This window comes from Aulonocara stuartgranti (genome assembly GCF_965226115.1).
Source record: "Aulonocara stuartgranti genome assembly, chromosome: 7".
Lineage (NCBI taxonomy): Eukaryota > Metazoa > Chordata > Actinopteri > Cichliformes > Cichlidae > Aulonocara > Aulonocara stuartgranti.
The window spans coordinates 29,452,083-29,464,866 of NC_138945.1; the positions used below are offsets into that span (position 1 = coordinate 29,452,083).

General features: G+C 41.1%; 1 protein-coding gene across 3 annotated transcripts in view; it reads left to right on the forward strand.

Annotated features, from left to right (window-relative positions):
* The window catches only part of LOC309709875 (poly [ADP-ribose] polymerase tankyrase-1), a 109,308-nt gene that overhangs the window by 33,497 nt on the left and 63,027 nt on the right, over positions 1-12,784 (forward strand). For 2 of the 3 annotated variants that reach the window (XM_082538779.1, XM_082538780.1), the window contains 2 exons: positions 8,660-8,696; positions 11,416-11,491. In XM_082538779.1, coding sequence (XP_082394905.1) covers positions 8,660-8,696; positions 11,416-11,491 — 113 coding nt within the window. Of the gene's footprint in view, positions 1-8,175; positions 8,437-8,659; positions 8,697-11,415; positions 11,492-12,784 lie in introns of those variants that run through there. The other variant, XM_082538781.1, reaches the window with a different exon arrangement.

Consider the following 12,784-nt stretch of genomic DNA (forward strand, 5'->3'; position numbering starts at 1 on the left):
AATAATTTAGGAACGCTAATTAAAAAAATGTGGGGGGGTTAACTTCAGGAAAGAACCTGTTGAAATATTTTGTAGAAAGGTTGTCTGGAGAAAAAAATTACTAATTAAAATTACAACTACATCTGTTAAACATGGCAGTAATATATTTTAGTAATGAACAGTGCTGAGCAGTCTGGGCCAGCGTGTGATGTCAGACTGATAAGGATCAGATGCAGAAGAATGAGCTGACGGCATTCTGCTGCGTTTCCTCTGGGTTGTTGCGCGACTCTTGTTTGTGTGCCTCATTCACGGAATCTGCATTATGATCCAATCTATCTATATTCATTCGTCCCAAGCAAACTTTGTTTTTACAGTTGTGTGCCTGTGCAGGAGGATAGTCCATGCTTGGGCCTCGTTCTTGTTCTTTTATATCTTTTCAAAAGGAGGTGGAGAGAGTCCATGCTGAGGTGTTGCGGCTTTTTTTAGACAGGCTTATATTTACCAATACGATCCAAATTTTGCTGCCTCTGAAAATAAGTTAGAAAAAGTGTATAATCGTCATTCAGCGGAGGGGTCCTTGAGCAATACTCCACTGACATGCTTTCCACCTTTTTGTATGTTATGTTTAAAAAGAAGATTATAGGGCAGAAAAAAGGCAGCTCTCTAGAGAGGTAGCTGAATATATAGCTCACTATCTAGTCACAAGGAACTTGCTGATTAAGGACATGTTATTATTTAATAAATGATTTAAGAATGGAAGTGTCCTTTGATAAACTTGATGTACATTTTTCCTGTGTAGACTCTTCTGTAGGCCGTTCTTTTCTATGGTTTTATTTTTTGAGCAGTTCTGCAGTTATAGTTGCCACATGAGTACGTGTTATGCATCAAACCACACTCTCTATATATATGAAGACAATGCAGGGTGGTGTGACCTATCATTAATGTTTAATTGACCACTTGTGGAACAAATGGAACCGATGCAGCACACACTTGCTAATACTTGTGATTATTTTTAGTCTGCTGCTTTCTTTGTCTTCTTTCTAACGTGTTACTATCTATGTATCATAAAACATACCTAACCAAATAAATATAAACACACACGGATCACCCACAACATTAAAACCACAAATAATGTCCTACTTTTGTCTGTCCCCCTTGTACTTACACAATAGCTCTGACCTGCTGTGGCATGAACAAAAGACTGCTGGGAGGTCTCCCTAGTTGTTTAACAATGATGTTTGTTGCCAGACATAACAGTTGAGAATGCCAGGACTCTCATTCAGTGGCTGATCAGTGGGTTTTTAAAACTGCTACAGAACATTTCCTGCTGTTGTAGGAACAGTTATGTGAAAACCAAAATGAACACACCTTTGTTCACCAGAGTGATTGCAATAATCCCAGAATAACCTCAGTTAAAAGCACAGTTTATATAAGATGATCTGGCGTTGCCCACTCAAGGTCACAGGCATACGCATGGCGATTTTCTGTCAAGATGAATTACGCCCGGGTTTATAGAGGTGTACACCGGCTAATACATCGAGATTTTTACTTTTACAAAACTCAGCGAAATAAAAGATGGCGGCCAAAAAACACAATTAATCCAGAGCAGCTCTCTTTGGTGCACCACGCGAAGCGATTAATCACACAGTGTAAGAGGCGAGTGTGTATGAAGAAAGCCGAGGCAGCCAGCGAAGTGGCAAAAAAGCCACTCTTATAAATTTCCGTTCATTCTTTTTGTTTTGTGATTGGTCTCAGCGTACACAGATCCACTTACAACCTCAGCAAGTGCGACCTTGCCGAGGATATAAGTGGATCGCTCGGCTCCTCACTCAATCCTGTGTTGTTGTGGGGCAGCAGATAAATGCTTCTACAGTAAATGATATTTGATTTGAGCACACTGACACACACAAGCAGACAGCTGGGCGCTGAAGCGACTCATGGTCCAGTCAGCATAGTCTGTGCTCATACAGCCTTTTACTTTACACATACACACCTAGCATACAGGGTCTTTGCTAGATGGGCAAGATATATATATATATATATATATATGCATTATATATAGTATTGTGACTGTTTGACATTGACTTGTATGACCCTGGACACACACACACACACACACACACACACACACACACACACACACACACGTACGTGCATATACAGACATTCACACAAATGCACATATGCAAAAAAAGAGAGCCTGCTTTCAAGCACACAACAATTGGAATTCAAATGGTGATCGCTGGTGTCTACTGCACTCTGCTAAGGCACTGTCTGGCACACACACACACATAATATCATCATTCAGGAGGCAGCTAGCCTGTCCTGAGCTTTAACATGTCCTTGTCTCTTCTGTTTGGAGTCAGCAGGATTGTCCCCCCACCCCACACACACACACACACACACACACTCGCTCTCTCGCTCTCTCTCGCTCGCTCTCTCTCTCTCTCTCTCTCTCGCTCTCTCAGATGTTTTCATACATACTAAAGCACATCCTCCTCTTATATCACATAGTTGCCTGTCTGTTATTACTGGAAAATACGTCGAAGCATCCAAACACCACGCTGTAATCTGAAAGACTACTCTCCTATTAATATGTGACATTTTAAGTATTTTGCTGTCCCACTGACTCACTATCACTTACCATGAGTGAGCAGTCGTGGTCTGACGTGATCCATTTTAAAAGCAGCCATCTGTTCACGTCCTATGCTGCTCTTTGTTTTTTTTCTCCTCTCAGTCATGTTATTTTACCCTCGCAGAAAGGGGATGTTCAATCGCTCAACATGTTTGCATCTTTATAATTGATTAGAGAAGCATTCCAGTAGCTTTGCTTGTAGTAAAATTTGTGTTTTATTGATGAGTGATTTGATTGAGTGTTTTGAGCCACTGTAATATACTTTTCTGGTCTTATATGAACTTCATTAACATCAAATTTTAATGTCTAGGATATCTTTCCTTTTATTAGCTGTGGCAGAACTTAAAATACCTCAAGTATCTGACCTTGTTTACCACTCCTGTGAAGTGGTCCCTCTGAGACCACTACCAGGCAGCATTAATGGACAGGTGTTTTTCAGGTTGTGCTCTTTATTCAGCAGAGTCCTTATCTGTATTGAATTTGCTTTACTGTCTGTCGTTGGACAAAGCTTGAATTATTGATTTTCTGGTGCACTGACTTTTGTTCTGCCAGATCCCGCTTTGTGTACAGATTGTATCCAAAGCGTTTTAAAGTGCCACACACTGTCCCCTATAAAAATATTCAGTCCAGCAACAGTTTAATGCTGAGAAAAGCCCTCAATACCCTTTAATTGTTTGTTTTCTTTTCCATTATCTATCACAGTGCTAAAATTAAGCTATTTTCCACATTTTACTTGAACAAGCTTCTGAAATCTGAATAAATTCCACTTGAGTGCCATCTGAATGCTGCTTCAGTGGAAGGAAACAGCTAAAGGAAGTCTGACCTCTTGTTCAAAGGACTTACCATTTGTCACTCTCCCAAATTGTCTTAAATTCACATGCTGACCACAAAGTACTGCAAAACATGGCTTTCTTATTCTATAATTTTTTAAAAATGTAATTTTATTTTAAATGATTTTAAAACCACGAAACTTCCCGAGGACCTCCAAGTTTAAAATAGGTGGACTTTCTTGCCCACTTCTTTCCATGGAAGAATGATATGAAAGCTGACCACTATCAAAAAGGAGTATGTGTCATTAGTCATGTTTTGAAGTGGTGCCTGAAGCCTAGAAGCAAAAAGGGAGCAGAACTAACAGCTAACCTTTTGTTGTCCTTACTTGATATCTGTGTGTGAGAGACGCTAATTAAAACTGCTGAGCCGCAGTTAGTTTAAATCACTATAGCTTTCAAAGCATCCTTGAATCATCCTGTGGTTGAACGAGGAAGTATATCTCATTTTGTCTGCATTTCAGCTGCTTTATTTCTGCACTGTGTGTGACAGCACGCTCAGCTAAACATAACAACACTGAATATGTTTGCATTCAGGTGTCAGTTTGGCTTAAATTGAATTAGGAGGCTGAGTCACTCCCTTCCTGCCACTAGTCATAACTCCAAATGTTGTTTTTATTTGAGACTTTTAAGTGAAAAGAGCCGAGCGTTTTAATGCAAAATGCAAGCCTCAGAGGTGAAAATAGTGGGAGTTGAATCAGTTAAGATTTTTTTTAAATTATTATTATTTGCTTAAAAAAAACCCCCACTGCAACACAGAGAGGTTAATGTCACTGGTGACCTCATCCACTGACACCCACTCATGAATATCAAAAAGCCTTGAGGCTTAAAAGCTTGATTTTAACTCAGTAAAGTTCAAAGTGCCATAACCCTTTGAACTCTGAAAGAAGTTTAAAATGTGACAAATTTATATGACAAGCAAAAGAAAAGCAAAAGCAAAATGCATTTATGTATTCACAGACAAGTGTTACAAAGGCAATGAAATAATGGAGTAATGGATGGAAACAATACAAAATTAACAGCTAGAAAAGCGAGAACACTGGAATATCAAAGCAGGGGAGAATTTATTGGATGAGAACTGCAATAACAACAGGATATACACTCATCTGCCACTTTATTAGGTCCACCTTGCTAGTGTTTTTGCCTCCAGAAATGCCTAAATTCTTCTTGGCCTAGTTTCAACAAGCTGCTGGAAACATTTCTCAGAGACGGTGGTGTCACACAGCTTCTGCAGATTTCATATGGAAGACGATCTGTTTCACCACATAGATCTTGTGACTGTGGAGGCCATTTGAATCATTGTCATGTTCAACCAATCTGAGATAATTTAAGCAGGCATCAGGAGACCAGTAGCAGCGTGAACTGCTATAATGCAGGACTGATCCAAGCTTTTGCGTTTACACCAAATTCTGACCCAGCCATGCATTGCTGCAGTTTAGTTTTGGTGAAGCTGTGTAACTTGTAATGTCAGTTTCCTGTTTTAGCCAACAGCAGTGGCACATGATGTGATCTTCAGCTGCTGTAAGATGTAGTGGTTATGGTCTTCATAACTTGATTGTAACAAGTTGTTATTTGAGTTACCTTTGCCTTCCATTCAGGTCGATGCAGGAAAATCCTGGTATATCCTAGTATTAGTACCAGCATGCCACGTCAGTCTTTCTTGCTCATTGTGATCCCTGGTTTGAACTTCAGCAGGTCATCTTGACCATGAAAATATAGCAGTAATGAAGAATTACAAATGTTAAAAAATCAAATCAAATCTGGTACACCCATTGCCCAAAATTAAAAGTTAAGCTGACTTTTAAGAAAATCCACATGGGCAGATCTGAGGGAAGCAGACAGAGAAATTCAAAGGTCATATAACACAGTCTGAAAGGTTCGATCACCCCAGGTACTTTTGCTTTTGTTCGGGACAGTGTACTTCACCTTAATCTGCAAGAAAGATGACGATTGAATGTGAAGGAGATCGGCAAATGTGTAGAAGACAAGTCCCCTACCGAAAAAACTCTATCCGTTAATGGAGTCTAATAAGAAAAAAAATACAAAAGTTGTGTGTGATGTTTATCACTAATCAACTTTAACCTCCTAGGACCTGCCGTCCACATATGTGGACATCACATTTTAGGTTGTCCAGACCAAAATACAAAATTTTGCTCTACAAGGGCCTGACATCCACTTACGAGGACATTATACTGCCACTCTTCTATCGAAATTTTAAACAAATATCTTCATATGTGGATCTCATTTTTCTTAGAAACAGAAATCGGGTAAAAAAAAAAAAAAATCTGGTAATTCTTTGTTTTTACATTCATCAGGTCCCAATATGTCGAAATATCAAAGAGAAATTAAACATGAATGCCATGAAAGAGTTCGGGTCTCAGGAGGTTAAACTAAAAGTTCAATAATGTAAATAATAGTAATAAAAATGATGATTAGAACAACATTATGCACCTGGGTTCAGGGATTGTGACTGTCAGGTGTGTAATGGAAGAATGAATCTGTCTCCGAACATAAATTGGTTCTGTACTACATCTTCTAATTTGGTTTCCCGATCTCTCTCTACATGTGTCTCCTTTCTCTTTGTATTCATATTTTTCTATTGTCCTTCCTGTCTGTGCCCCTCTCTGCCTCCCCCACCACCCGCTTCTTCTTCCTCTCACTGTTCTGCCTTAGCCCCCCTAACACCAATTATACTGTGTCAAATCCATACATGTCAGTTTCCAGATCCCTAATCATCCCTTCTCTCTTTCATCTGCAAATCCTTTGTTCCTCCCTCCTCCCTCTTTTCCCTTCTCTGTAACCTTTCTTCTTTGCTCCTCGGCCTATACCCCACCCCTCCGTCTGCTCCATGTACACACAGCAAATCCTCCTCATCCTTTTTCCGGTTATCTCTATCACAGTTACCTCTCCATCTTCTTTTGATTATTTATTCATTTCCCATTTAAATTTTATACACTTTTCCTTTCTCTGTAGTCTCACTCAGAGAGGAACTTTGTTGGGTACATTCGTGTGAATATCGTCTCATGTTTGAATAAGTTCCCATGTCACTTTTCATTAGAAGTCACAAAGACTTTGGTGTTTTACTGGGCAGGCTCTACTTAGCAATGTCAATTTTCTATAGATGATCTTGTTTACAATCCTGTCTTTCTCCAATATTTAGAGTTAACCAAGTGGAACATGTTCATTTTCTCTTTTTTACCACATTTTACTAACGAAACTGAACTGCTAATAAGCTTCTGCGTTTTATCTACCAAAGCTTTTTATAGAATAAAGATTAAAAGTGGACTCCTTTTAACATGCTGCAGCAACAGACCAAACCAAGCCAGTGGAAAAAAAAAATGAACCCAAAAACTTTCAAGCTGCATACTTTATCTCATGATACAGTAACTTAAGCATTCTCTGTCAGAGTATGTGCTTAATATGTTAATATCCTAATTTTTTTGAGCCTATTTTGGTTTTAGCTTCAGTTTCCTGTTCCCTTTCAGTCGATTCACTCTTTACGACACATAAGTATGGGATATGATGCCCCCTCTATTCACACCTTCAGGCAGATGACCTGTGATGACATGCACAGGGCCCCACCTGCACATATGTACCTTGGTCATCGCAGTCATCCCTCAGTTCTTATGATTTTTACCTCACTACGAATACTTCTGCTCTGCTGGGCTAGATAGCTGTTGCTAATTAGCTCCTTTGCACTACAGCGATCAGCGCAATGCATTGCATGTCTGCCTGGGGATTGCTCACGCTAGGAGCTAAGCCTGTGTGTTTTGTCGCCAGCTCTGTCGCTTGACCCTGGAAAGACAGGTGAAGTTTGTGGAAAAAGTGCTGGGACGGACAACTGTCGCACGCACTACCCTCTCCTCTCTAAGTCTAGGCCCCTGGCTTCAATTAGCTGGGCTGACCTCATGGAATATGTTGATGGGGGTTAACCGAAGATGAGCCGAAACCATGCAGGAGCGCTGACCAAGCCCATGCTCCCCATGCTTGGTCAGCGCTCCTGCATGGTCCCCATAAGTTCAGCTCGACTCAACTCAATTTGGTTCTTGTGGGTGTTTTCATTAGCAGGTAGTACCTGGTACCAGGTGTTTTTTTTGTTTTTTTTTTAGTTCTTGCTTTGCTAGGGCTTCCAAGTGACCTGAGTAAGTACAAAAATGTGATGTCTACAGACTGCATGCCATCAGTTGGCCAGTCACTCAATGAGTCATGAGATTGACTCCTTTACTCCTTCAAAACCGCCATTTAAAAAAAACAAAAAACAAACAGCAACGGAGTAAATGGGTGCACAAAAAGTCTGACAAAAAGGCATACACCTGCAGCAGGTATACCATCGACGTTCCCCATTGTTGTGCTAAAAAAAGAAAGAATAAAATTGTTTTTTGTATTTACTCATGTGTAGGTAAGATTTTATAGAGGGGGTTTTATTATCCATGATTTTATTTTAATATTACTGTAAAATTGGTGATTTTATTTTTAGTCCCCAGTTATCTATAACCACAAACCCTGAAGTAGGGCCAGTAATGCCAAACAGGCATAAATAAATATGGAAGTCAGTCCAGGAGTATTACAGATGTGTTCCTCCCCCACCCAAGAACATCTGTTTCAGTGGCAGAAAAGACACATAGAGGAAGTTGTGAGTGTTTTGACTATAGTGTATGAGGGAGGCAGGGCTATGCGAGAGGGAGCGCAAGAGGGTGAGGAAGCAGGGGGAGGGGTTTGTTTATTTCAGGGGGAGGCAGGAAGACAGAGATAGGAAAAGAGGAGAGAGAGGGTGACTGAGAGAGGAACAGGAATGATGGAGAATGTGGGACGCTCGTTAGCAATATGAGCAGCGGCCGAGACACCGGAGACAAACGCGGCGAAGGAGAGAAGGATGGAGAGACGCACGGGCGGATAGAGGCAGAGCGTGTGTCGGTCCTCCGCTCGTCGCCCAAACAATGAACGTGCTGTGGTCGCTGCCGGCAACACATCGTCACGGCAACCGGAGCCAGAGGGGTGCGCGCTGAGTGAGAATAGCAGAGAGGAGAGAAAGAGGAGGAGGTGGAGAAGGGGGTGTGGGGGGTGGAGAGGGATAGAAAGAAAGATGGTGTCTTCCCCCAATAGTCAATGTGCGAGTTTTTACATGGCTCCTCTCTGCGCTTGATCATGTGTGTCTGTGTGTGGTTGATGTGTGTTACTGGCCAGTTGTCTGACACCATGATCTTCTGTAACCATCTAGGTGAATACAAGAAGGATGAGCTGCTGGAGGCGGCAAGGTGAGTACCAGAGTCTGCATGCTCTTCTTTGTTTTCATTTTTGTCATGCTCCCTCTCCTGCTTTCTTGCCTCTTTAAGCCTCCCTCTCATCTCTTGTTCCCCTGCTTACTTTCTTCTCAGCTTGACTCGCTGCTGTGGTTTCCCGTACCCATTTCTACTCTTCATGTATCTCCTTTCGCCCTCCACGTCTGATACCCTTTATTTTATTTCTCTGTTGTTGTTGTTGTTTTTTCATCCTCCACACTCGTTTGTTGTTTCCCATCAGAGTTCTCTTATTTCTGATTTCCTGCATGTTCCTGTCACTCATGCTCTTCTCTTCTCTTCTGTTTACTTGCCTCCTGATTTTTTTTCTTTTCTTTGCTTCCTATTTGTCAAACCGTTTATCACTTGAGCCTCTTTTTTTTTTGCACACACACTCAGCTCCCACACTAGACAGGTTTTTCAGATATAGAAAGCTCAGTACTTTTGAGCCAGTGACACTTGTGCATTTTGGAGGCATGTTATGGTTGCAGGCAGTGCATGTGGGCTGTGAGTGTGTGTGTGTGCACTTGTGTGTGTCTGCCTGTTTCCATCTCTGGGCATGTGGAAGTGGAAAAGCTTTCATTTAGGATTGCGTGTGGGTGGCTGATCGCTCCAGTAGACCCCCTCCTGTCTCCCGCTCTTCCAGCCATGCACAGATGCACGCGCACATGCACACACACACACAATCGTAAGGCAGCAGCTGGCCCAGTATAGCATTACCACTGTATTATGGGGTCAGTAGGCTGTTTAAGTGTGAACTGTGATCCCACTGTGGCGCTCTCACAGCTGAGCCACTGACTGGCTTATCACACATGTAATTTTCCAGAATGTTTTTATTTTTTCTTGGTGTGTGTGTGTATGTGCGCACGCGCGTGTGTGCGCGTGTGCGAGCAAAAGAAATTTTTTTTTTAAATTTCTCTTCTTTTGTTTTTAACCTTTTCATTTATGGGCCGGATAGCTTTCTTGAGGAGTGCAGTGGCTCAATATATTCTTAATGTATGTGACAGCAAATATTAGACAAGGCAGCTGATGCAGAAAGATGTCTGCCCAGTGAGGCAAATCTGTCCCTTTAAGGCCGTCAGTCAGCTGACAAGAAACTCTGTGGTGATCTGTAAAATGGTATCTGATGATGATGGTGATGCTACTTGGAGGGAAACAATAAGTGTCACTCCTCACCTCGTTGGCACTACAGGCAAAACAGGAAATTCTCCTTTTCAGCAGTTGTGCCAAAATCTTATTTTCACTGATCAATAGCTCAATCATACCCACCGATCAGCTGCATTACATGTAGCATGCCACGTTAGAAAAATCAGGAGGTGTACTAGTTGCCAAAACAACCAGCAACTGTGATGTTACTTTGGCACACACCATATTGCAAAAACAACCACAACGATAAACTGTTTGTAACCCTGCTAGCTTCTTGTAGCTAATAGGCAACAACTGTACTACTATAAGGTTTTAATGGTGGAGCTTACGTGCTTTAAACATACAGATTAAGTGCATTGGAACCTTTTTAACAGGATGAAAGTTGGATGTAAGTTGCAGGTGGGCTGTTGCTTTAGTCAGGGCTGTGAGTGTAAAAGAACTGCATTTCTGAAAACATTAAGAGACATAGCCAGAAGCTGGTCCATTAATCAACTTAAATGGTTTGAGAAATTTATTGGCTTATTCTTTTTTTATTTTTGCAGTCAGCTGCTCGGTGTAACTTCCTGATAGTGGCAAGAAAGCAGCGTAACATATTTCAGAAAATAGTGAGATATTCCTTCAATTTTTGACTAATTTCAGATAATATTCATGGCCACAGTGTAAACAAATATCCAACACATCATGCATCAAAAAGGAAGTCTCTCTTGTATTTGCTAACAGTCCTTGGAAAAGAAATAGAAGGAAAAAGGGGAAGCCACTGCATACTGGAACTAGAGGTGGACAGGAAAAATTGCAGAAGAAGAGAGCAGGAGGAAAATAGAGGAGATAACTATGAGGAGGGGAGAACTAAGAGATGGGAGGTAATGGTGGTTGGAATGGGGTGAAAAGCAGCTACGAGAGTGAGGAAACATGGAAACTTCACTCTGGGAGAAGGACTGGATGTGAATGTTTTTTTTTTTTTTTGTTTGGTTTTTTTTAAAAAATAGAGTATGAAAAATATAGACACAAAGAGAAGGAAGGAGAGGTCCAATCAAAGAAGGGATAAAAGAATTAAAGAGGAACATGGAAGAATGGGACAGTAATCCTTTTTTTAAACCAACTGACAGCTTCTTATTTTATGGCTGTCGGGGTGGATGGTAGTTGGATTGGCTGCTGCCTTGGCATCACTTCCTGGTGGTCATCCAATGTCAGGCCAGTCAGTCCAAGAACCAGGAAACACAGATCAGCAGTACAGACAAAATCTTAATTCCTCTTTAGCTAGGTGGCCAAAGAGGCATCTCTAATTGATTTTCATGGCATATTGCACTCAATTGTGCAGGAAAACACTAGTCCATCCAGCATCGGTCCATCCTCCAAACATTTCCTCTGCCAGTACGTTTTTGCAGATCAAATTTCTCAGGCTTTTTGCCTCAATCTCAAGCTTCTTATCTAATTTTCCCTCATTTTCTCTCCTCCATACTGCTGCAGAGCAACGGTGCTAATCCTCGGTGGTGGCAGTGATTGTTTTCTGTCTAACGTTTGTGTGTTTATGTATGTGTGTGTGCATTTGCAGGAGTGGAAACGAGGAGAAGCTAATGGCCTTGCTTACGCCGCTCAACGTCAACTGCCATGCGAGCGACGGCCGCAAGGTAAGAGTAAAGCGTGTATGCACAAAAGCGTATCCACCCACACAGAGTCGAGCAATAATAAGCTCATCACTCATTTCCTGAGTGACTGAGCAACTCGGAGGGGTTTTAGGGGTACAAAACCAACCAACTGGTGGTTTTATTTTATTATTTCGCCCAGAAAAGTTAAACAAATGCTGGTATTGGCTGCTGTGGGCCTTGGCTTTATGAAATAATCCTAGCACTCACCAGCAGGCTTAGCCTTTCTCGGCTGTCAGTCAATAAAATGAATAGATGAAGACACAAAACCTTCCGTGAATAAATTAGTACCCGTGCTGAACAATAGCAGAGGATGGCAGGACGCACGGTACTGTCACACTCAGGGATACGGTCTCTGAAACAAAGGTACAGTTTTTGTTTTTTTTCCTTCTTTTACAGCTGATTGAAGTATATGCAAATTGTGAAGTTACCCCCCCAATAGCATACTTGTATTTGAATGTCTGCACTACTGCAGTTGCATGTACATGGATTAGCTTTGAATAGTAAGAAGAGTGAAGAATGGATTCAGGTGTGTTCATTGATAGTAATGAAAATGACACAGTTCCCATCCTATTCCTCATTCAAAGCAAATTATTTTGTGCAAAATGAGCCGAGGCTTTGAAGGACACACAGTTAAGGGTAACCTTTAACACGAAGGTATTTATATAAAAGATAAAATAGTAAAGCTAAAGTTGCAGGTATGATTTATTAAGAGTTATAGGCTTAAAAACCCAGCTTATCTGCTCCATAAGGCCTGTAAAGATGTAGTGTGATTGACAGAATGGCTAGCAACATGCTTGAACGACCTCTGAGCAGCCTTTTTGATAATAACATTGATAATTCTGACTGGCTGTGGAGAAATTTGTGAGAACTTGAAACCAGTGAGAGATGCCCAGACAGAAATCTTTCACATAAAATATCTATAAGTGGTCAAACCTTGGCAGAACTTTTGAGTACTCTTCACTCAGAAATGTGACTAAGATTGTTCAGCCTTGGCAGAGCTTTGCAATCTCTTCACAACCTTCATGCTTAAGCAACACACAACCTTGGTCAAGTTGTTTTCTTGTAGTTTCTGTATAATGCTCAGTTTTGGATTATAAAAATCGTCTTCAAAAATTCCTGAATCCACATCTACATCCAGATCGACTCGAAAAATCACTTGTTTGGCCAAGGCACCATCTCTGGTAAGATTTTCACTCCGGTCTCTTTGTAACCTTCAGTAATCATTCTAACAAACAGACAAACTGAACCAGTCATATAACCTTGTTGGCAGAGGCA